General features: G+C 45.3%; 1 protein-coding gene and 1 long non-coding RNA gene across 2 annotated transcripts in view; one reads left to right on the top strand and one right to left on the bottom strand.

Moving 5' to 3' along the window:
* LOC129214331 (uncharacterized) overlaps positions 1-12,166 on the bottom strand; it is a 26,973-nt gene extending 14,807 nt beyond the window's left edge. The window contains exon 1 of the long non-coding RNA XR_008579671.1: positions 11,962-12,166. This is a non-coding gene — a long non-coding RNA (uncharacterized LOC129214331). The remainder of the gene's footprint in view (positions 1-11,961) is intronic.
* On the top strand, positions 10,129-21,428 carry ZFP64 (ZFP64 zinc finger protein). The gene is made up of 6 exons (XM_054845830.1): positions 10,129-11,047; positions 11,589-11,828; positions 13,212-13,373; positions 14,373-14,435; positions 15,023-15,274; positions 19,373-21,428. The coding sequence occupies exons 1-6, from the start codon at positions 10,993-10,995 to the stop codon at positions 20,671-20,673; spliced, it is 2,073 nt and encodes a 690-aa protein (XP_054701805.1). The 5' UTR covers positions 10,129-10,992; the 3' UTR covers positions 20,674-21,428.
* The last annotated feature ends 3,788 nt before the right edge of the window (positions 21,429-25,216 follow it).

The raw sequence follows: 25,216 nt of genomic DNA on the forward strand, positions 1-25,216 counted from the left end.
AAGCTTCATCTCCACCATACATTAGGAACCTTTAGGCTAACGAAGTCCGCGTGGGGCAGTAGTACAGCTAAGGATCGCTGGGTCCCTCACCAGATCCCCTCTTGCACAGCAAAGCCCCACACGCTGAGCACGCAGTAACAGGACACGAAGTCACCGCAGTGACTCGGTGCAGTTACACCGTGCAACGGTTTCCTGTCAATATTTTAATTCCTTTCTAACGGGAAAGTGAAGCTTTAAATGGAAAAGCGGATGGGCAGAGGGCACACGGCATCGTGCACTCGAGAATCCCCGTGCTAGGCAGGGTTAACGGGCATCGCCCCGAGTAAACCGGCTCCTGCGCATCCTTGACGTGTCCGTACAGAAGACGACCGTGAGCCAGGTCCTTCTGGTGTTCAACGGAGGCTGCGGGGCAGCTCTGAACCCAAACACGTGATTTGCACACGCAGGGTGTCATTTACGATTGCTTACCTCTCATTTTTCTGTGAAAAATTGATTTTTAATTGGAAAAGTTAAATCTGTGAACCTGTTTTATTCTTGAAAAGCTGGGAACTTTTCACTGGGAACTGATGGAGAACGTCCTTGTTTGCTGATAGTTTCAAAAGCACGGAATGACCTTTGTTCCTTCAGTTTTGGCCAAAAGTAGCAATGAAAAATCTTTGTTCACGATTTTTGTCAGAAAAGTCATTTTCCATCAAAAACCAAATTTCACGGGATGTTTTCACTAGCCATGTTGAGAAGCACATTAATGCTGACGCAAAGAGGAGGGCAGGCTCTTACAGTGGGCTTCCACCCTTCTCCTGGTACTTTTCCAGAGGACTGTGACGAGCAGCGCAAGGTGCAGCGATGTCAGTTGTAATGAGAACCTTTCGGTTCACCTACTGCACACAGCAGCTGCAGCACGAACTGAAAGCAAAGGCACCGCGACGCCTGCGAGATCAGGGTTTGTGGAACATCAATAGGGGACATTACTGATGCGAACTCCACCCAAAGCTGGTTCGTCCCATAAATTCCAGAAAATGTTGATTGATTCTTCTTGAAATGTTCCACACAAACTTTAACTGATTTTCAAAGAATGTCAGCTAGAAAAATATGTGGGGTTGGGGTTTTTTCCTCAAAAAGGCAACCGACTGTTTTATGCTTAGATGTACGTGTGACTGACTGACGTTCTTTACGTGAATCACGGCTCGACACCGTTAAATAAGTCGCCCACAGAAGCTGCTGAATCTAGCCCAGTAACAACTACACATTTAACTCGCGCCCCAGGCTTTCCAAAGAAAACAATCCCTCTCACAGGGCGGACAGGAGTTGTTTACTGTCACTAACCACAGTCAGACTTTGGAGATGTTTAAGATGAAGAGGCTTTAGGTAACAGTTGTAGGTATGCACTTCTTTTTGAATTTCAGTGCGACCGAAAGATCTGGCAACACAAAGCCTCAAACCTCCACAAAGTCTGAGGCGGCCGGTGCAGTTCTCCAACCCTCCCAGTGGGAGCGTCACAAGAACGGCTTGGGGTAAAAGTCAAGCCTGGGCACCCCACGTATACGCTGCTGAGCCGTGCGTGCAGCCCTGTGCTGAGCCCTCCTGCCCGGACCTGAACGCCCACCGGAGTTCAGGGAACGAGCTGGGTGCGCAGGTGCGACCCCGACGCAGAGACGTTCTCTCCTGCCCCAGCTGTTGAAACGGGGCTGAGGTGTGTACCACTAACCTGGGATGGGCCCTGATCTCCTTGAGGACTCATTATTAGGTAATTACTACAGTACCATCAGCTGGTGTGTGTTTATAAACCTGGGCTGCAGCTGGGAGGCTGGAAGCAGAGTGTCCCTTGGAGCTGGTGGGTGAGCAGAAGGGCTGCATGGACCAGCCCGAGCCCCCCACAGAGCTGTTGGGGGTCCCCCCTTCCACCCTAAACCAACCAAGCGAGCAAAGACGATTTACCCAAGCGCGTCATCTGAAACAGCGCGAAGAGCATTTACACCGACTGCCCCGTTGTGTGGTGGTGGTGGTGGAGGTGGAAGTGCCCTGCACGGAGAGCGGTGAGAAGGACCTGGGGATGGCAATGTCTTCTGTGGGCTGGGTGGGAAGGAGGATGCTGCCTGCTGCCTCGGTCACGCTGCTGGAGTGGCAAGGTCCCCTTTGCCTCCGTTTCCCCTTGGGTGCAAAATGCAGGTAAACATATTCAGCCCCGAGGGGGGGAGATTGTTCATTAGACACTGATAGGCAAGTTATTTTAACTTGAAAAATTGCTAACTGGTATGCAATGTGGTTTTATTCCTTTGCTTGTTTCTCAGAGATTTTTTTTTTAGTTTGTGAGCATTCACAGAAATATCCTCGCAAGATGTGCATCTCATTTTCATGAGAATTTCATGAAACCCCCAGGGATCAGCAACTATATTACCTGAAGTTACCTTTATCTCATAAGATATAGGTAGCAACTAGTCAAAAGACACAAAGGATCTTTGGAATTTAAACTTGTTAGGTGTTCTGCTTAATACAGCTGAGCAAGAATTTATGCTGGCATTGAAGTTTTCAGAGCTAGGCTATGCTATTTAAAATGGAATTTCACACTAATGAGCCTAAAATAAAATAATACGTGGAAGGAGATTTCAAAGTATGCTCAGCTGTATCAGCCGCTCCGTATAAACAAAAAAATCCCAACTCCGGCCAAACAGCACCCTCTCCCGGGCACTGCCACCCCCGGACACGCTCCGCCAGCCGTGCGGGCAGGGGAGCTACGGGAGAAGGGGCGGGAAGGTAAGATGCTGTAGGTAATGTCTCACGTTCCGTTTTCCAAGAAAACATAGAAAGTACGAGTCTCCTTTTATTTTTCTGTATGTTTTCGATTAAAGCATGACAAATTAACAGAAGCAGAGAGCCAATTTGCTTCAAAAGTCGATCCCAGCTATGAAAGGTTTTCATCAGTTTTATCGGTTCCGTGAGACCTCTCAGGTGGGTCACTCAACAGAGCTGGGTTAATCGTTTTGGTATCCAGTAGATTCTTCTTTTGTGTCTGTTTCTGAACTTATAAAACGATCTTTTTTCTTCTGCTATATATGTTCAGAAAATAGTTTGTGGAGCTACATTTTATTCTGCAACTCTTTATAAGCAAATATGTTTTATGTATTTGATATTCTGCCTTCTTCAGGAAGATGCTCTTATGTTTCTGATTCTTGACTGAATATTTTTAAGTCCAAGTTTCCAAGGCAAATTTAAAATTTGCTTTCAATGAATATGCCGCCACAGTCTCTGAAACTCATGAAGCCTGAAAATAGATGGATGAATTTGTTACAGGATTCCTGGAAAGCAGAAACACATATGACCATGGGGAATATTACCATGATAAAGATTTCATTGTAAAATGAAGATGAGTAGCAGCTGAAGTTCAGATAGTATTTCCCTCGCTGTGATTTTTGCATGCAGATGTTATTCTGAAGGAATTTAAAAGCTTGTTACCCTTTTCGTGATCTTTTCAGTGCCTGAAAAAATACGGTATCAACACCTTGTGACATGAACAGAAAGCTCAAGCCTTCTTTCAGAAAGATTAGTACTTTTGTATTAATTTTTTGTGCAGTGGGTGGTACAGAGCTCCAGAATAGAAGCATTAAGTTGTGGTGCAACACCAAAATACTTCTTTTTATTATTATTATTTTACATCAGGACTGACCAAGCTAAATACCTTGACAATTAGAGATCAGTAGATAGAATTTTCTAGTTGGAACATCCTCTGGCACTCCGTAAGACAGCAATATGTTTACACAGTTCAAATGCAGAGTTCTTTGCACACTATTTCTGACAGAGAAGATCTGGAGTCACACTACTTCGCTGTCGTGGCCGAGTTAATTAAAACGTGCACACAAAAAAGTGTCTCGTGTACTTTGTTTATCATTCTAATGGCACCAGATGTAATCTACAATAGCATAAAAAGAAACTCAGCTCTTGCTCGCTTGAGTAATCCCACTAAACTCAGAGCAGGATGTTTCTTGTAAGAAAAACTTGCCATCGTCGGGAGCTGCAGCTCCAGTGCCCAGGACATGGTATTTAATAAATGTCTCTAATTGTGCAATACAAAAGGAATTTTATTTTTGTCTATCATCAGCTAATCAAGCTGAAGAAATCTTTGAATTTAAAAGTTGGAGATGTCTGATCTCTAGTAGCCAAGACATGAGCAGAAGTCCTTCTCACTGTCATCTGACAAAAATACTCCTCTCTGGTCCCTTGCACAAGCCCTGGTTGCGTGAGGAGGAAGCCCGATAAAGGTGGTCTGTGGCGAACCGAGAGGCATTGCTTGTACTGAAATCCTGCAGCCTTTTCTGTGTGCACAGACTTCCTGAAAGATGGCATGATTTATAGAGAGAGTCTGAGGGAAGCAGCTTATTTTTGGTAAGCTTTGGAGTGTATGAATTAATAAATTCTAGTTGTCCTGGCTCTTAGTAATTCCATTCTGTCTAAATTTCAGGTTTGTTTCCTACTTTCCCTCCCCGGCAGAGTTGAACCAGGGAATAGCATCACTCAATGGCTCGTTAGTTTGATGAAGTGGCATAAGTGACTATAGCTACACTGGGTACTTCTAGCTCAGAAGCATTTATAGGTCTCCAGGGAATTCTGAAAAACACCAGAAAGTCTTTAGGTACTGAATCACAGGCAAGTATTTTGAATCTTTAATTTTTTTTATATATTCTTTTCTATGAGGATGTCAGAGCTAAAATATGGAATATGCTTTTCCCACTTGGTTTCTATTACTTGTAAAGCATTCAAAAGCTTCTAGAATAAAATTACCTCCGTGCCCTGCCAGGGAGCCGGCAAAACTCCACCGAGTATCAGGGGAGCCCCTCTGCTGGTGTTGCTTTCCATTTTTAACCCAAATATAATAATAAAAATGACTAAACATTAGACTGGAGCTGTACAATCCTAGATCCAGCATTTATTTGTTATCATGTTTATCCCAGTGGAGTTTTACCGTACTTCTATATTTATGCAAAATGTGCTGAAACATATTCTGCAAATTAACTAGTTTATTTTCAGGTGTGACATATTCATCATCATGGTAATGTAAGTTTGTTTTAGAAGTTTGTTCAGATTACGATAGCAGCCAATTTGCATTTAGAAAAAAAGAACTGAAACAAATGCAAAGAGATAAGAAGTGCGGGAAGGGAAGGTTTGCAAAGCAAAAAGTGAATTGTGGCTAATAGATTAAAAAAACAGCAAGAAAAGATTACAAAATTTAAAAAAATCCAATGATTTTAGAGCAGTTTAGGGATGCCCCAATTCAGCAAAGATCTGAAGTCCACATGACTCTCAGCAACAAAAGGACATAAAACGTTTTCTTAAGGCTCCTCAGCGCCTGATACCAGGACAGCATTTTCACGCACAAAGCCCACGCCAGTGGAAGCTGCCTGCACACCCGGCTGCGGCGGGGACAGAGACACAGAGCTCGGGCACGCGTACGCCCACGGGACGGAGAGCTCGGGCGCACGTATGCCCACGGGACAGAGAGCTCGAGTAGGTGTACGCTCACACCATGGAGAGCTCGGGCACATGTACGCCCACGGGACGCTGAGCTCAGGCACACGTACGCCCACGGGACGGGTCACTCGATCTCACCCACCTCCACCACCCCCACGACACGGTAACCGAGCGCGGCGACTGCGCCAACCGGGGCTGCCAGGCCCCCGGTAAAGGACAACCTGTGCTGGAAGGAACTGGAGATCGTCAGCGATTCCCCGTGAAACACCACAGCTGACCTTCCCAATCGTAACTGTGCACTGGCCGTCGTGTGAAAGGCAGCAACGCAGAGTTGCAGCGTTAACCCCAGAAAAGCCTTAAAAACTTCCTCTGTGTGGATTTAGGTCTGCTTTCTGACAATGAATAATTAGACATCTCAACATAAAAATACATTTCTGTTTTGTTACAGTATTCATTTGAGGTTTAATCGCAGTTGTCAATGTGCTATTTCAGTGAATAATATTTTCGCATTGAGTTATTTTACAGTTCATACGGCAGTAAGAAATATCTTAAGGTACTAACTGATTATATTTAGACTTTATTTATTGTAGAAGAAAGCAATGACATTGAAAATATTGTATAAATAGCAAATACATTAAACAGCAAAATCCCTACCTTGCATTATGAATTGAAATGACATTATTTTAAAACATTTGAAAAACATCATCATAATTATATGTTATCAACACAGAGACAGATTACCTATTATTTTAACATAATTAATTTGAGCTCAGTGCATTTATGTTGCTGTGTATGTCATTATCCATCAATATAATTATGAAATGCTAAAAATTGGGGTTTGAATCTTCAAGTTATTTTAATTGGCTAGGTTTTTTCTCTAAATACACCGTTCATTTGTCCCTGTCCTCAGTGTCTGAAATTTTTAATTACAATTTACATTTTTTTTGTCTGTCCCCTAGGCCACGTTCCAATCCCACTTGTGATGTTTTCGCACCAGGCCCTTCAGGAGAGATAAGCTTTCCCTCTTCAGTGACCACAAGCTTACAACCGAGTCCATATTCTTTTCTTGCGATACTGTTGGTTTTTTTCACATCTTATTGGTACGTTCTGTTTATTTACACATTCATACCTCTGGTTTCTATCATTTTTTTTTCCCCTCTTTTAAAGCTATCCTCCTCCACCTATTGTGAAAGGCAAAGGAAACAATAAACGGCATAACGTTTTAGAGAAATCTCTATGTCGGGGTTTGTTCTCCTGCCTAGCCCAACTGGTAACTCCCTTCCCACCACTTCAATAGGTTTGGGCTGCTGTTTTCTCCCCGCAGCTTGCAAGGCAGGACACGTTGCCCCTCTGTGATCTCAGACGACGGGGGGGTGGATGGAAGCTCTGTACGAAGGGAAAAGTCTACACATTTCTTGTCGTACATAAGCGTCTGTCTCCAGGAAAGCACCGAGGGCGCAGCTGTCCAACACGGTGCCCGGGAACGCCTGTCTCCGAGGCTCTGATGAGGCCTGACTTTTTTATGCCTCTGTCTGATTTTTCCCCTTCTCTCTCATGATTGACATTTGTCTTTTCTGGGCCTTGTTTGCTCACACTGCACTTGTAGGGAGCCTGAAGCGCTGCAGTATTTTCATTTCAGTCAGGTTAAGGGTGACGAAGATTACACATGCATACTGATTTATGCCTTAGAGGCTGGAAATAGTGTCAAGTGTGATCTCAGCAGAGCTCTGCTCGATGACTCAAGTGCTCGGCATGGTGTTACACTCTCAGACATCAATCCTCATCCAGTAAAATGAAAACTCTCTGTCCAGAGCATCGTTCAATAAAGTCTTGATCTGTAAGTGTTATTAGTTATTAATAAGAGAATAATGATGTTTTCAACGTTCACGCCAAAGGCGGAATCGAGCCTTTATCAGGCTACGTCCTGTTGGAACGCAAAGCAGCGAGCTGTGCCAGCTCCAAGAGCTTTCACTGTCAGCGCGCGCTCGGTGACGGGTGTCTCTGCGAGCCACGGTCTGCACACCCTCGTGTGCTGCCAAGGGCCTTGCGCTACGAGGGTCTTAGGCAAAGAGGTGATATACTGTAAGCCCAATGCTTTTAAAGACAGGCCCCGACAGTCTTACAGCCGGGAGCGCTGTACGTCAGTTCTCATCAACAGCAGCGGAGCTGAAGGTGGCTGGCGTCCCAACGACATGAGGCCTCTTTTTTAATACTTCAAGCTGTGCATTACACTGAAGTCAGTGCCTATTGACCAGTTTTAATTCCTCTTCTAACCATATATGTAAAACAAAATCAAAACAAAACCCAGAGAGTGAGTGATTTGACAGTTAATATTCCCTTAAGTTATAAAAGGCCAAAGGCTTGAACCGCAGGCGCCTGCACTGCAAGCTACTGGTTGTTCTTCTGCCGGTGCCTTTCTGTTTCTAACCGTGCATACTGCCTGGACCCAAAAAACTTTTCCCAGCAGAGACATTACCAAAATTCATTCTCATGTCCCTATGAAAAGTATTCATTTGGCCCCACCTCCTCTTCCCCCCCATGAAAAAGCCTGAAAATTCCCAGCCAAGCTGTATTTGCAGCATGCCGGGAAATATCAGCGGTGGGAAGAACGACGGCGGCCCAAGACTGAGCACTGTCCTGCCGAGTGCCGCCAGCCCTTCCCCACACAGGGAACTGCGCAGCTGGGTTTGCTACTGACCGAGCACTTTGCAAGTCAGGTGGAAGGAACGATGGAAGGGAGGAGGGATGTGGGCTGCAGCAGTACAGTTAGCTCTGAATCTTTTCCCGTAAGTTAATTTAACACATCTTGTTAATAGCGTCCAGTTGAATAATGTAGCTAATGTTTCTAAGAGAGCTGGTAACACACCAGACACGAAACCATTCATATCTGACTCAGCAGTGCAATCTCAGACCATCCTGCATCAACTGAACACCGTTACCCCGCCAGGCAGTGTGAGGGAAGGAGCACGCCAGGGAGTACAGCTGCACCGCTCTCACCCTGCTGCATTCGTTCCGGCAGTCGAACGGGGCACAGTGCCTGCCTGCCTGTCACTGCAGGTCCTTGGGCAAGTGAAAATCCACTTTTAGCAAGCACAATGCCTATTTTTTCCTAATCAAGTCAAGTAGGCTTCTATTCGAATGAAAAGGCATTAAACCAAGGGAGAGGGAGATTAAAATAAATTATGCTACACTCCAAAGTACACCTGTGACTCCAGCTAAAACTGGTGGATAGACAGACAGGCAGACACTCTGTCAGCTTTGGAAATGGGACACGGTGTTCTGGAAAAAACAGCAAAATGAGTTAAAAGTCAGTTTTCAGTTCCACAGCTCTATCTATACTGTGGAAAAATAGACTCAGGTTGATTACTCTTACTCTAAGGTTTAATTTCTTTTGGATATATTCCTAAAACAGTCTCATCACCACTAGCCATATTCCTATTTCTGTGCTGTGCTTTATAGGTAGTGGCTGTGTAGCCATGCTAGCATAAAACCATCTGTATTTCCAGAATCAATGTAAATTCCTTAATTTTTACTATTTTGGAGGAGAGGGGGGATTCTAAATAAATTTTTGAACTCCCGGTAATGTTCCACATTCAATACACATTGTGTGGCATTTATTTGGTTTCCTTCTTCATTAGTATTTTAATGTATTAATCCCATTTTTAATCTAAAATTGGATTAAAATATACTCGAGGTCTTGACATGAGGTAACTTTGATCCTTGCAACCAGCACTACAATGTGCTATCATCGAACACAGTCAGCAGGTTTCAAAGGCCGGAACTAGGATTATCACCTTTTGTGTCTTATCTTGGCCCCTAACAATCCCGCGTCTGTGCTATATTGTTTTGGCAAAATGGGTCAACGGAAATGTCAAGCGGACACCGCTTTCCCAGGAAAATAAAACTTCAACTGTAACATGAACTGGCATCTGAAATTCTGGCTATGTTTAGTGCATACACAGGCTATTCTGCATTTATTAATGAATACCCAGTTACATCTACACAGCTATAAAACCACTAAGCAACAGAATCAAATTCGTAAGAGAAAGCAGAATTGATAGTTCGTTTTCCCATTCGTGTTCATCCATACTACAAGACCCACGTGGGTCCATTTTCCTGCCTCTGCAGCCGCTTTACCCATGACACCAGGTAAGTGCCTTCCTCCCCGGCCAGAAGAAATACCAGTGCCTCACACAAGTCTGAAGGCAGCAGGAGCCGGAATGGGATGCAAAGTGCGTGCAGATGGAATGTGCCTGCCAGAGACTTCAGCCGCCAAACACCGAGTCCTTACTGATCGCCCCCAAATGCAGCTTTTTCTGTCTTACACCTTGGTGAAGCTCAAGTAGCAAAGGTGTCTACCCCAAGTAAAGGCCACCAGACTTCCAAATTTCCATTTTGTACACAATGATGCATAATGCTGTGGGTCTTTCCTCAATAGCTGCATTTTTAATACAGGGCAAAGCAATGTAACTTTCCGTGAGCTGGCACTCCAAATCGGCTGAGCCAGTTTGCTGCGGCACAGCACCAAACGCGCTTGGCACAAAACACGTCAATCCCCCTAAAAAGGGGGGGGTCATCTTATACGAAAGAGCTTTCTATAACCCGAAGTATGAGGAGCACTGCCTGTAATGCACACTGAGATCTACCTCTAGAAACCCGCTCAAACAACAGAGGGGCTTTCCAGCAACTTCAGTGGCATCAGGTTCTTTTCTGGCACTGAAAACGCAGCAATCGTTGAGGTTTGGGGTGAGCATGACTGAAGAAGAGGTGGAGGGCTTGCAGAGGACAAGTGGACTGTAAGGACAGAAGACTTGCAAAGCAAGATTGGTAAGAGCTGGAATAGGAGAGTGGTTTTCTGGCAGTTTTATCTGTGCAACCAGTCTGGTTCTCAGCACAGTTACTAGTGTTGCACCAGCAAGGCTAGTATGATCTTCATGATCCCACATGAAGACCAGGAACGCCACCCAAAAGGCCGATCTTAAGGCTAGATTTCACTGCTTCTACTACCCCAAGATTTAATCCCACCATGGGCCCAAACTTGCTGCCAAACTCCTGCGAGCACTGCTATACAAATTAAAGCTCTAACTTCAGACTAAGGCCTCCGCGGGAACGCGGGAAGCAGGCCTGAAGCGCGGTGAGGCCTCAGGGCCGGGCAGTGCGGCTGCCTCAGGGCCGGGCAGCGCAGCCACCCGCTCCACAGCGGTGTCACGCGTGGGGCAGCTCGCCCCTCACGGGTGTAATAACGGTGGTTTGGCTTGTCGGGGATGTTCCTGCGCGGGGCCTGCCCGGGAGGCCGGCAGCAACGAGGGGCACCTTCGGCCGGACTACAGCGAGGTGGGGGGCGGCAGCGGCGGGAGCCCTCAGCCCGGCGGTAAGCGAGGGCAGCCGCAAGCCTCGCTGCTGCCACTGAGCATGCTCGGCTCCTCCACATCCGCCCCCGCTCGCCGGCCGAGAGGCGCGGGGGGAGAGGTTTCCCGCCGGTAATAAGCCCCTCGCAGGTGGCGGAGGAGGTGTGCGGGGCTCGCTGCCGCCATGAACCCCGGCGGCGGCGGGGGGGCGGCGCCGGCCTTCCCCGGCCCCGTGCAGTGTAAGTGCCGCTGCGCGCCAGCGGGGTATGCGCGCTCCGGGGCCCGCGTGGCGGAAACCGAGTTAAGTCGGGGCCTGGGCAGGCCCCGAAACCTGAGTAGCGCAAGAAACAGGCGGGAGCGGAGCCCGGGAACCTGGCTGGGGGGGAGGGGGGGGAACCCGGGAATCTGGGTGAGCGCCGCGGCCCGCCGGGGCCGGGAGGGGCCGTGGGTGCCGGGCCGTGGGTGCCGGGCCGTGGGCCGTGGGTGCCGGGCCGTGGCCCCGGGCGGGCTTTGTGGAGAGAGGCCGCGGCCGCTGGGCGAGTGCCCTCCGCGCGGTGGCGGGGACCCTCCGCGGGACCCCGGGCCCTTCGGGAAGCGGGTGCGGGGGCGCGGGCGGCCCGTTCTCCCGGCAGTGCCCCGGGGGTCCCGCAGCGCCCTAATTCACCCCCGCAGCTGTCGGCAGGGCCAGGCCGCCCCGGGCTGGAAGGGCTGCCCACCCCAACCCGGTCGGAGCGGTGCCCCCCGTGTCCGGTGCCCCTGACCGCGCTCCTGTCTCCGCAGTCCCCGGCGGCACCACCGTGCTGGTGGAGCTCACCCCCGACATCCACATCTGCGGCATCTGCAAGCAGCAGTTCAATAACCTCGATGCCTTCGTTGGGCACAAGCAGAGCGGTTGCCAGCTCACTAGTGCGACGGCCGGGGCCACCAGTACAGTCCAGTTCGTGTCGGAAGAAACGGTGCCGCCGGCACAGGCACAAACCACGACCAGGACCATCGCGTCGGAGACCCAAACCATCACAGGTATCGTGGTGTTACGTGCCAGGAGCCTGAAAGCGCTCGAGTCGTGCAAGGTGCCAACGTTACGTAGCCCTCTGCTCGCACGTCCCCATCGCGCTCAGCTGAAAGAACAGTTTTCACGGTAGTGGGTGCGTACCTGCAAGCAGAGGAATGAAAAAAAGGTGGTGTGCTGCCACCCTGGTGTTGGTACGACAGCGGTTCCTTAATTTCCTAATTGGGATACAAGTTCACGTAGAGAATTGCTTAAGTCTAATGTGTTGTGCAACCAACTTGTGCAAACTAATTACAATCGTCAATACTTACGAAAAATAATCAAATTACCACGCGTTTTATTTTTTAAGAGTGCTCTTGATGAAAAACAGACACAGAATTGCTGTCAGGCACCAATCCAGGCCTTCTTGTGTGAGAACACTGCATTCCCTAACGTTGCTCCCACAACGAATTGGCAGGAAAAATATTACTCAAGATTTCTGCCTGTGCGAAGGCTCGAGCGAGGTCCTGATCCTGCAGACATTTAAATAAAACTAGAACTTTGTTCCGTGTGTGAAGGCTTGCCCTTCTATATATAGTTTTATTTTATTTTGGTCTGGGACCTTACTAAAATCCAAATTATTTGACTTTAATTTGGATAGACAGGTTAGGGCAGAGAATCTGGAAGAGCAGTGAAACAAACTGAATTCAGGGCTCGCTTCCAGGAATTTTTGTATTATAATCCCTCAACTCGCTGTGGGTTTTGGATGAGTCATTTTTCTGCTTCATATTTACTCATCTTTAAAATGAGGGCAGTTACATCCTTCTGCCCTTTTGGGGTACAGCGTTGCTTAATTGATTTAAAAGCTGCTGCTTTGGCTGAGATAGTTTCACCTGTTATTCTTGTGAGTAACAGCTAAAAGCAGTATAGTTGAAAGAGGCTGGACTTTTTTAACAACTTGGAAAAACAAAAAATGGTTTACGTGATGCCTTTTTGACAGCATTTGCCATACAAATAATTGGAGTTTTTCCCCCTCTGGGCTGCAGCACAAGCAGTGTTGACAAACAAACATCCCTTTGGTAAGGGAAGACCTGGACAGGCACCAGAGAAGCTGAGCCGAAGTAGCAGCTGAACGGTGTGGGATGGGATTCGGAGGGAGGCGAGTGGCCCTGCGTAGGGTGGTACGGCGTTCAGCGGGGCTCAGCAGGGCCCGGCGGGCTTTTCACTGATCGCAGGATAGCAAGGGAGAGAACAGCCCTTTTCCTTCCCCCCTGCCCCAGGTGAACAGGAACGCAGGAACGGGAATATTGCTGGAAAAGGCAGAATAGAGAAGTAATTAATGAAACTAGAAAATAATTAGATTTTTATGATGGGAGAAGTTAACTTTCTCAAAGTGAGCTCTTTTATGTGTTTAGTTTCTGCACCAGAGTTTGTTTTTGAGCATGGCTATCAAACGTACCTGCCCAGTGAGAGCAGTGAGCCTCCAACTGCTGCTATCGTCTCTACACCACCAAAAGCACGTTCAAGAAAATCCACTTCCTCCCTTACACAGAAGAAACTAAACTGCTGCTATCCAGGTAAGACATGAACTATACCTTCTTCCTTTTCATTCTAAAATTGATAGGTTTCATACAGCGATATGCACGGTAGCTGTATCTGTCTTAAGCAGTGCAGAACTGGAAGGGAACCTACTTACTAAGGGCGTGATGTACTACTGTTGATAGCAGCAGTAGTTTTGCTATTGATTTCACGTGTCCTCAGACAGTGCTCCCATACTGTGGTGATATACTCTGGCCATGCCGCGGTGGGTTTGTGGATAGACACTGGCCGATGCCCATGCCTGTAGCAATGTAGGAGCAAAGTCTTACTACCTTTTTGCTAACTGCCATTGTCGTATGTGAGAAATGTTATACAAGTGTTTTGTGTTGTTTGTTTTGTCTTTGGTCAGTTAGCATTTTTGATAAGGATGGATTGAACTGAAGTATTTGGAGACCTTAATGAGTAAAACCCAGGCAATACGCAGAAAGCGTGTGCAGAGACAGCCACGTAGATGAGTAGTCATATTAACGGTAGCAGAAGTTACAGTCTCTTTTCACAGGCTTGCCTTCATTTGAAAGGCACATCTCAAATGCTTAGCATTCATTTCTGTGCTCTAAAACTGTAGCACTTTCCACTTGGACAGAATTCCTGAATGGTGAGCTGTTACCCGAGTTCCCAGTTGCACTAACTTGAAGTCATATGTGGAATTAATTAGTTCTCCCGGCATCCCCTGTGTGCTGTAAAGAGCATCTCAAATCCTAGACAGAGAATTTGTTTCAAAGCTTACAGAAAATGGTAATGCAGACAGCGAATTGCCTCCTAGGGGAAGCATTAGAAAACTATAGTTCATAGGTAAGGCGGTCACTATTTTAAGTAGATGTGAGTAAACAAGATGAGGAATTCAGATTTTTTTTGTTAATACTGAAATTTAAATAAAATGTTCTTGAAAAGAAACATAATGCCCAGAATATGGGACTATGTTTTTATTATTGTTAGATTTTCCTTGAATTTAATGATCTTAATCTCACCATTTTCAGGTTGCCAGTTCAAGACTTCCTATGGTATGAAGGATATGGAACGTCATCTACGAACACACACAGGTTTATGTAGTTGCTATGTTTTATTTTTGGTTGGTTTCCCATACAAAATAACGTATCTGTGGATAAATTGGATAGAATGTACACGTATGTCTGTACATCTTAATATTGTAGTTCTCTGTGCCCAGAGAGTTGCCCTTTCTGGGTAAGCCGTGTCCCGCTATGGGCAGTACCACTCACAGCTATGAAACATGAACACTGTACGTTGTTTTAAGACCCAGTTAAATTTCTGAGGTGCAGACCATGTGTTTGTCAGGGTGCAGTGTGGTGGTGGTGGTGCATAAACTTAGTTTGTCCTTCATGGGAAACAACGATTCCGACATTTCACCTCCCTTCCCCCTAAGCCAGAGTTCCGGATTTCTAAAGGGAGAAAGTTCCAAAGGGTCTTCTGAATTTGTTGTGCTTGTGCTGGAGCCTTCTGGAGCATAGAAGAGTTCGTAGCTGATAGGATGGCTGCTGAAACCCAACGTCCAGCCTTTGAAAACTAGTCCCATTTCTGTTCAGTGTTCAGTGTGGGGGGGGGTTTATTACAACAACATCCTTATGGTGCAAAAATTCTTGATGTGTTGATGCTCTTCTGTTTGCTTCAGGAGACAAGCCCCATAAATGTGAAGTTTGTAACAAATGTTTTAGTCGTAAAGATAAGCTGAAGATGCATATGCGTTCTCATACCGGGGTGAAGCCTTACAAATGTAAACACTGTGACTATGCAGCTGCCGACAGCAGCAGCCTCAACAAGCACCAGCGCATTCACTCCGACGAGCGTCCTTTTAAATGCCAGATCTGTCCTTACGCAAGCCGCAACTCGAGCCAGCTAACTGTACATCTCAGATCCCACACGGGTAAGTTCATACTGACATTCAGATCTGTAAAGGTTTGAAGGTCACTGGGAAGATTTTTAAGAGGTATACAGGTGTCCACATGCCAGAAAGGCCTTTTTGAATTCTCAAAGGCACCTAGGCATCCAGCGTCTGTGAAGTTCTTTGGCGTAGAATCTAGTAGGGCAATACAGCTCTACTAAAAATACCTGGAAGCAATTGGAAGACAGATCTGACTCTTGGTAGATTTTCTTCTAAATTGATTTTGAAACTGCCTATTAGATGTTCTTAAACCAGTAGAACAGCAGGATCCGATTGATTGTTTGATTAAGAGCATCTAGGTTGCTATCTGTGTCTCTCAAATCTGGTCCACTATATTAGAAACACTGAAATTACTTTATAATTGAACTAGTTATATCAGTGCAAACCTCAGCTGCATAATTTAGTTTTTCTTGCATCAGTAAATTAGCAAGTAATTAGCAATTTAAGTTACATCTTTTTTTGACCTTTCTTTGTGGTACCTTCCATGCGCAGACTGATGGACATTAACAGTGTAGTATGAGCAGCCAGAACTATATTCTGCCCATATAATTTTTGTGTTATGGATAGAAAGCTTTAGCCTCCAGGCTTATAAACATCATATCATTTTATATTTGCATTATTTGTCTAAGTTTCATTTTAATCAGATTTCTCTTTTGTAGATTGTTCTAGAAGAGATTTGCTGTAAAGATGCTGCTGTACAGTTGTCTTTGTATGTTGTTTTTCACCTAATCCAGGGTACTGGATTAGTTTCTGTGTTGTCTTTTATACATTTGATTAGTTCTGTGAATTTTAGCTGCAAGGTGGTTATGGTTCAGTGATTACTAGATTAGCTCTGAATCTATCCTACATCTGATTCTGAATTCAAGTACTAAACAACATTAGTTCAGATGTGTGCAAGATGGGATTTATTTTGAGTAGATAAAAGAAATAAATCCCTTGTGCATTGTGAAGGAAGGGAGGGTTAAACCAATCTGTCTCTAGTAGAAAAGAATCTTTTATACTTCACAAATCTGCTGTGATGGAACAGGCAGGACTGTCAGGCAGTTGTTTTACAAGTTTCCCCTCTTGCTATATAAGAAGATGTGATGGTCAGTCAAAATCAGATGGGTTGTTATGAGAAGTTATCTAGTCAGGGAGTATGGTATTGCATTTTCCCCAGGACGTATAGGGGTGTGCATACTTGTGCATTTATGTGCATGGGCAGGTACGCTCTGAATTTGGCTGTGGGAGAACCGATGAATGATCATGGTTCTCTTGTCTTTCCAGTAGAGTTAGATTTTTGGGCATTAAATATTGCAATAGTTGGGAAGGGGTTTTAGGCTACCTTCTCTCTTTTTGGCAGATCAGTCTGTTACGTCTTAAGCAATTGAATTATGCAAAGTTCTTTAGTTTTGTTGTCTCTTCCATTTCTCCAAAGTAAATCCTCTTTTGTAAAAGGACTTTTTTTTGATTCGCTGAGAGGAGGCACAAGAATTTTGAAAGCATTCATTTCATCCTTGTTAGGTTACAAAGCAGTTATGCACACAGCCAATTTTAGGGGAAAAGTAAGGCTGGTATGTAGAATATATTGCTTACAGGAATTAAATTAGTCATTCTGTAGAAGGTGAGTGTAATCTACGTTGCTCAGAGTGAGATCATCTATGCAGCATTACTTGTTGGACTAGTCATTCTAAAGATCAGTTTCCTGTTATTTTGAGTAAAACTACTCTTACAATTTATAATTCCAGGATCAGACACTTTTTTAAGCTATAATCTGTCAGTGTTAATTATGTATGGACAGAAATGTAAAGAAATATAATGAATAGACCACTCTTTAAATAAATGGAACCAACATAGTTTGCTATATTCAGTAAAATTACTAATTCTTCTTCATATATTGTGCTACCCTGTATGTGAAAATTAAGTCATTGAAATACATACTGTGCCTTCATCAGCAAAGGAGATAAAAATTCAGTAGCTGAGTGTGCAGCTGAGACTGTAAAATAAACTAGATGAACAAACAGTGCATCTTCATTAATAAAATCTGTTTAATATAGATAATACACCATGTATCTCAATTATTAAACAGATACATGGATTAGCACAGTAGGCCACAACTTGATTTGAAAAATATGCAGCTAAACCTATGGCATCTGTAGCTGGATAAGCAAATTATGCAAAATTATACAGCTATCACAAACTCTATAAAATATTAACTTATAAAATAAATCAGCCATTTGCAGTTTGATTATTAAAGAAGATAAATGCTTGCTGAATTAAGTACATTCTCTTTTTCCTTCCCCCACCAAGGGTGTCTTAGAACCTAACACCACAATTCTTCCACTTAATAATACCTACCTAAAGACTTCATGCTCAGGTAGTTTAGAGAACTACACATTTAGATTAAAGAAAAAAGTGAACAGTTATTTAGTTGGGTTGATAGGCTTGCTTTGAATTTTTTTTAATGACTTCAAAACAGAGTCACTGGTCTTCACCCTGGAATTGATTCTGGACTCAGCAGAGCTGCAGCTTAATTTGGTCGTGCATGTTGTGACACAAGCCTGCAAATAAAGAAAATGCAAAATGGTGGTTTAAATCCAGGCAATTCAAATGGCTCTTCGTGTAGGTAGTCTGACATAAATAGGCTTACAGAGATCTTGCAGATGAGTGTGTGTGTTTTTCATGCTTTATCAGTTAAGAATTTGACCCAACTTTCACCTGCTATTGTTAGGTTTCTGGATCAGCATTGCTGTCAAAAAAAAAAAAAAAAAAAAAAAAAAAAGGCACTTATGAATATTTTCTATACCTGTTTGCATGAATACAAACTGATATTAGATTTTTCTTGAAGTGATCTGTGGAACATTATTAGGTATGATACGTGGTGCAAATAGCTCTTTCTTGGTTGCTGTAATGCCGGAAAAACAAAAGCTTAACGTTACTTCTCTGTGTAAGCACGTTTCCCTAGAGTCACATACTTGCATGCATGTTTCATTAATCTCACATTTATCTTTTCCAGTTGCGTTTATGTAGCTGTGATCCCTCTTTATTTATTTTTTTCCCCCAATAACTGCAGTAATGCTTTGGTTGTGCAGTCACCTGAGAGTCACCCAGGTATGGACTTCTGTCCCTGCACCTCCCTGTGCTCTGGGCAGGAGTGTCCACTGCCCTCCTGTGCCAGCCGTCGTGTTTGTGCCACACCACATGAACCAGCCCAAAAGAAGTCGTGGGTTTTTCTTGTCAGCCGATCTGACTCACCACGTGAACAAACGGGGGAGAAGGGCAGTAAGGAATACATGGCTGAGCAGTAGGGCTGGTGCCTGTTAAGCATCTCTTCCTGCAGTAGCCTCCAGTTACCCAGGCCTAAAGTTAATCATAGAACCTTTAAGGTTGGAAAAGACCTCTATGATCACCAAGTCCAACTGTCAACCCAGCACCACCATGTCTACTAAACCATGTCCCAAAGTGCCACATCTACACGTTTGTTGAACACCTCCAGGGATGGTGACTCCAGCACCTCTCTGGGCAGCCTGTTCCAATGCCCGACCACTCTTTCGGTAAAAAGATTCTTCCTAATCTCCAACCTAAACCTCCCCTGACACAACTTGAGACCATTTTTTCTTGTCCTCATTTCCTTAACCTACAAGCCTCCCTGGAAATCTAGTAGTGTGAACCTCAGACATGGATGTGTTTGTGTCCTTTTCTTAGACTTCAAAAACAGAGCAGCTGTTACAGTGTTTATTAATTTTAAACACTAGTTGAGATACGCTGTTGCTAAAGAGGGACAAATGAGAAACTTCAGTCGCTTCTCTGGAGCACGCTGAACAGCTTTACATGCAAAATGAACTAAAAGTGGAGAATATCTAAGATGCAGACATGAAAAAGCAACAGATGTGGGCAGGCATGCTCGTGGAGAGTTTGCACACAAATACATCAGACCTGGCGATAAATACCGTGCCATTAAAGTTCTCTACATCTTGAAAATATGTTGGGAGTTTACAGGTATTTAGCACAAGTCAGCTGTACATAATTCATTGTAGCATTGGTCTCTCCAGTGGATCTTGGTGTCTCATCTGTACTTTGAACTGTGTTTTTTGTTGACAGGAGATGCTCCCTTCCAATGTCAGATGTGTCCTGCTAAGTTTAAAATCAACTCGGACTTGAAGAGGCACATGCGCGTGCATTCCGGTGAGAAACCTTACAAATGTGAGTTCTGCGAGGTCCGCTGCGCCATGAAAGGAAACTTGAAATCACACATTCGTATCAAGCACAGCATGGAAAACACTCTCAAGTGTCCGGAGTGTGAATTCCAGTGTGGAAACAAAACCAGCCTTCGGCACCACATCCGAACTCATCAGCCCGAACAACCAGTGAAGTGCTCAGAGTGCAACTACTCTTGCTCCAACAAGGCAGCTCTGAAAGTGCACGAGCGAATTCACTGCAAAGATCGTCCTTTCAAATGTGAATTCTGCAGCTTTGACACCAAGCAGCGGAGCAACCTGACAACTCATGTGAGGAAAGCTCATGGTGACAAAGTCAAGACCAAGAAGCAAATGGTGGAGAAGAAGGAAGGAGATAGGCCAAAGCAAGGGGGCTCCAGGCAAGTTGCCAAACTGGACGCCAAGAAAGCATTTAAGTGTGACCTGTGTGACGCTTCCTTTGTCCGAGAAGATTCTCTTAGGAGTCATAAGAAGCAGCACAGTATGTATAATGGATCTAAAAATAACGAACTGGCTGTTCTACAGCTCCAGATGGATCCCAGTCGGCAGGCCAGCGCCCCAATTACCGTCAGTCACCTCCAGGTCCCGCTGCAGGCTGCTCAGGTGTCCCCGTACAACGAGGGAAGGGTCAAGATCATCGTGGGTCACCAGGTCCCTCAGACTAACAGTATCGTTCAGGCTGCGTCAGTGAATGTCGTGCCTCCTGCGTTAGTCGGCCAGAGTCAGGAAGACCTCTCGGCCAACAGCCGCTTGCAGCTGCTGGGCCAGGTCAGTCTGTTGGCACCACCTCCGCCGCCCATAGCTCAGAGCGAAGCCGGGCCCGTGGCACAGCCAGCGGTTCTTCTCACAACCCATGACCAAAGCGATGGAAGCGCTTTACATCAGACTCTGATTCCTGCTGCTCCCGTCAGCAGTCATGAGGCTTCGGCAAACCAAGCTTTCATCACCAGCTCCGGAATCAGCTGCTCTGACTTGGAAGGCCTTAACGCTTTGATACAAGAAGGAGCAACGGAAGTGACTGTGGTTAGCGACGGAGGTCAGAGTATTACAGTGTCCACTTCAGCTCCCCCTCCTCCTATCTTTTCGTCATCCTCGCACACAGAAGCCCCGAAGCAGACCTATTCTATCATTCAGAGCGGAGCCCATACGGCTCTGCTGTGTCCAGCAGACTCCATACCGGATTAGTCGCAGAGTACAATTACCAAACAATTCTCAGTCTCGGAGGCAGTGCTGAATTCAGCAGACGTGCATAGGACCTAAGTGAAAGCAGGATTTGACCTGCAAAGCCACGTACCTTCCACTTACACATTTTACTTGTCCGTACATGGAAGCGTACATCCTGTATGTGAGAAGAGGGTGCGTGTATCCACGTGCCTCCAGTGAAATCGGCTGGGTTCTCTGTAAAGTCTGAGTGTGGAAGCAGCTGTTGGCGATTCCACCAAGCAGTGAGCTTCCCAGAATGAGTCCTGTATTGTGCTGGCTAAAATGAGAAAGCCTCACCTTGTGATGAATCCCCTTCGCAGCAGAGCTGTTCTTTCATGCACGCACCAAAAGGTAATAGTGCAAGCCCCTCTGCAGTGTATTTTTAAGGGAAGCCTGTTTCAGTTACAGGCTACGTATGCATTCGCTGCACCTGGCTGATTGGTGAGCTGTAAGAAATGTCTGCTACTGGGTCTGGCTCAGCCCTAGTCAAGTGGTGAGGGGCTCTTCCTTAATATCTGTAGAAGTTGCTAGCACCTGGCACTTAATCTGGAAATGCTTACACAGAAGTCCAGGCGATCATTTCAGAAAACAAAAGAATTTTGTCTGTCCATCAGTAATAACTAACTTTGTTAGCAAGAATACTATTGCAAATTATATACATTGCACAGTGTTCTCTGTCAGAGGCGCCTGTGTTTTAAAAAGTGAAACAACTGCAAATATATTTTTTACAAACACTACTTAAATTTTGGTTTTATTTTGATGCTGCCTGTTTGTGGTCGCGTGGGTGGTAAAAGTGCATTACGCTTTGGCTCCCTTCATGTTAAGGGGGGAAAAAGGAAAATATTGAGTTCATTTCACTTCAAAAAATAATAGATTCTAATCCAAGGTCTGAAACTCTAGCATAAATCCAGACTGGATCACAATGAGATAGTAATTTACCATTGTATGATGCACATTTCTATAATAAATGAATTCTAGGCTGTATTTTGAACTATGCATTATAGTCCTACCTGTTGAGCACTCTTGTAGTGGTAGCTAATGATATCTCCACTACCGAACGCTCAGCTTGGGAAAATAGACAGCTCCGTAGGTGCCTGGATCTGCAAAAATCAGAGATCATTTCACAGCCAGACAGCATCCCAAGGACAATTGTTAACTTACATGAAGACTGAAAAGAGACTGTTAGCAAAACCCGCTCTGAGATTCCCTCTTGGGGAATCAAAGTCAAGTTAAATTTCACAGTATTTGCTAGTGGGAGGCATTGAACGATGCTTTGTGTGCTAGAAACATGCTTGGAAAACTATAAAGATTATATAATCAGGGTCACTTTCTGAATGCGCCTCGTGTTGGAAATGTTTAGCTTGTACAGCCTTTGTTTTGTGTACGTGGGGGTGCTCCCCGCTCCTTCCCTCTGTGTGGTATGTATTCTGCAGTGTAAGGCTTCCTGCTTTACAACGATGAGTAGGGAAATGCAATCATATCTCCCAAGTACATTTGTACAGGTTGTTCTTGAAAATGTGACCTTTTTTGTTGAAATAAGGGTTGTTTAAACTTGAATGCTCCAGTGTCACTGTATTCATTAGTTATGGGAAATGGTATTTTTGAAGATCCATATCTCTTCTGCCTTCCTACTCCTTGATTCTAAAATAATGTTCTTTTAAAACAAAAAACCCCTTCCCAATAATCTTAGTTTTAAAATCTGGGGTTTGATTTGCACCATCTGACAGTGTGCCTGCCGCTTGTGGGTATCAGAAAACACCACACTGCTGTTAGAAGGCACACCTTCATAAATGCTTAATTAAAAAGGCATTATGAAGGACTTGTCTCCCAGCCTCACGCTGCATTGAAATATGAAGCAAAAGTTCCAAGTTCATTGACAGTCATATTTCAGGGTTTATTATTTCCTACACTTGTTCTCCAAGTCTGCTGGTGATACAGGTTTGTCACCTGTTAATTATCCCTTCCCTACAGATAGGTGATTTAAGGAGCTGACAAGACCCAGTTCCAAGTCACGGAGCACACCTATTTTTATATAAATTAGAAGTAGGCGGGAGGTTTTTTACTACATTAGATCGCTGCAGAACAGTCATTGAGAACAATGAGTTGGAAGCCTAGACACTTTGGACTTTAACGCTGGCGGTTGCGGTCTCTGGCTCTCCCGTCGTGCCATTGCTGTGCCTGTGGCACAGACCCCATCCCTGCGTTTGCGCTGCGTTGAGGCTACGTGTAAAGCACTTGGAAGATAAAAGGCATCGCAGGTAAGTGCTTGATCTTATTATATGTGGTCCCTGGTATCCAGGTTGTAAACGATCACTGGGGCGGCAGAGGTCTAACACTTCGTTATCATTGAATTAAAATGCGTGGCACCGTAGCAGTTCTTCCCTATTAACCCACGTCCAGGTGTGCGTAGGTACGTGCAGGATCGCACCATCAGACTGCGCAGTGTTGCTGTGCCCCGGGCCGACACACCGTGAACGCGGGGGAGAGACAGGCCCCCTGCGCCCGGCCACAGGACGGTCGGGGTTTTCACCCCGCTCACGGCAGCTCCGGGCCCTGCACGGCGGAGCAGAGCGCGGGTGGGGGCCGGCGCCGCGGGTGCCAGGCCGCAGAGCAAGCTGGGCAGGGTGCGGTGCGGGCCAAGGCCCAGTGTCCTTGTCCTGAGCGGGGGGCTGCTTCAGGCCATCTCAGTGGGCCAGCCTAACCACCGCGCCACACGCCGTTGGGCCAGCGCAGCGAAGTAGGTGGTGAGCTACGACCATGATCGAACCAGAGATGGAGCAGCTGGGAGATTTCTTCCAACTGCTTTTCTAGTAATTGTAACCGTGAGCAACACAAATGGTGAGGGAAAATACCTCTTCAGATGCTGTCAGCTTTCAAAGCCTGTGCTAGGCCTTTGACTAGGAGTAAGTACTCCATTGGTGATCTAGGTTTAGTACCAGATATTATATATTTTCCCCTTATTGTGAGGCAAAAGAATCAAAATGGATCCGCCCTCACGTACTTGGGTTTGTCCCCAGTACGTCTGCCTCTGTATCGCACCCCAGCTTCCCCATGTTTCCTGCTGGTGAGCTTATCAAGGCTGGTGATCTCAAGGAGAACTATGTTTTAATTTCTAGAAGCCGGGTGGGTACAGACCGTAAGTATCCCAACGGAGGAGGCTGCACGTCGGGAGCCCGCAGTGCAGAGCTTTCCCAGTGCTCCACCTGGACAAGAAACTCCAGCCTGGGCCGTGGGACAGGAGCTGGGGGAGATGTGCTGCTCTGGGTTTGGAGCCATGGCCGTACGCTCCTACAGAGGACAAGTACTCATATTTTAAGGTAAAAGTTTGAGGTAGTGAGACTAGCTGCTGATAGGCAAGCTTTCAGGTATAGGAAATTGTACCAAGCCTGAAAACTTCTAAGTGCAAATGGACGACAATTTGGCAACTACAAAGTAACGTTGACTTTCATATCCTCGCTGGTGTAAGTGAACTCTGTGCGCAGGGTTTCAGGAGCGTGAAGTATTTGGTGTCATCTATAGGTGGTGGTAGAGACCCAGAGAAGCTGCTGTGTGTCCTGCTGAACGCCGTCGGCTCCTAACGCTTCCCGGATAAACACATTTCAAAATCCACTTTTATAAGAAGGTACAGAAAGCTTAGCTGTAAAAATCTTACTTTCATTTAAGACAAAAAGCAACAAATAATAAATCCAAAGTTTTCTGCTGTTGAGATCCCATGTATGGCCAGAACGTAATCTCACAATCTATGTTAAACCGGTCATTTCTGAATCCCTGCTAATTTTAATAGTACATAGTACATAGTTTGCAGCTGCAGAACTGTAGTGCACTACAAGAATGATACAAAATGAGAGATTTTGACGAAGCTGATGGTTTGAATTGCAATTTATCTGCGTTTGCACTTGGCCAACAGACCTGCACCCAGGGGATGCACCACCAGGTCCAGGAATCTCACGTTCAATCTAATGTCACGCTTAACGTTACCCAGCTCTGTTATCTGCATTGCAGCTTCACAAAAAGGCTTGTGTACCTCCTAAAATAGGAAACCAGTAGATTTGTCATATTGTAAAAAGTAACCTTCATTCTGGTCCTATGTGTGCCTCTGAGATAAACAGGAAAGATAGCAGAATGGTGTGAATGAACAGGCAAAGCTTAGGGCTGCTGCTTAACATTGTTTAGCTGATTGCATTATGTTTAAGTGAACAAGCTAGAGACTTCTTTCCTCCACCCTAAGAAAAAAAAAAAAAAAGAAAAGCTGATAAACAAGGCTAAGGGGGGGGCAATATTTTTTTTTCAATTTTCTGTTCCAATATTCTAGCTTTATTTCTGTATATGACAGTAATGGTGTTTGGGTTTTGGAGCTGGCAGAAGCATATTGTTTTAATCTCTGATATTCATTTAATACATTCTTCATGTTATCAACAGAACCATCCCTTGAGAGAGCATGGTAATTCATAACAAGTGTCTCTTGTAGAGCTTGCTTGCTTTCAGGCACACGGTAAATAAGTCGTATACCTTCCCAGAGTGCTGC

Source organism: Grus americana, chromosome 17 (assembly GCF_028858705.1).
Source record: "Grus americana isolate bGruAme1 chromosome 17, bGruAme1.mat, whole genome shotgun sequence".
In the NCBI taxonomy this organism is placed as follows: domain Eukaryota; kingdom Metazoa; phylum Chordata; class Aves; order Gruiformes; family Gruidae; genus Grus; species Grus americana.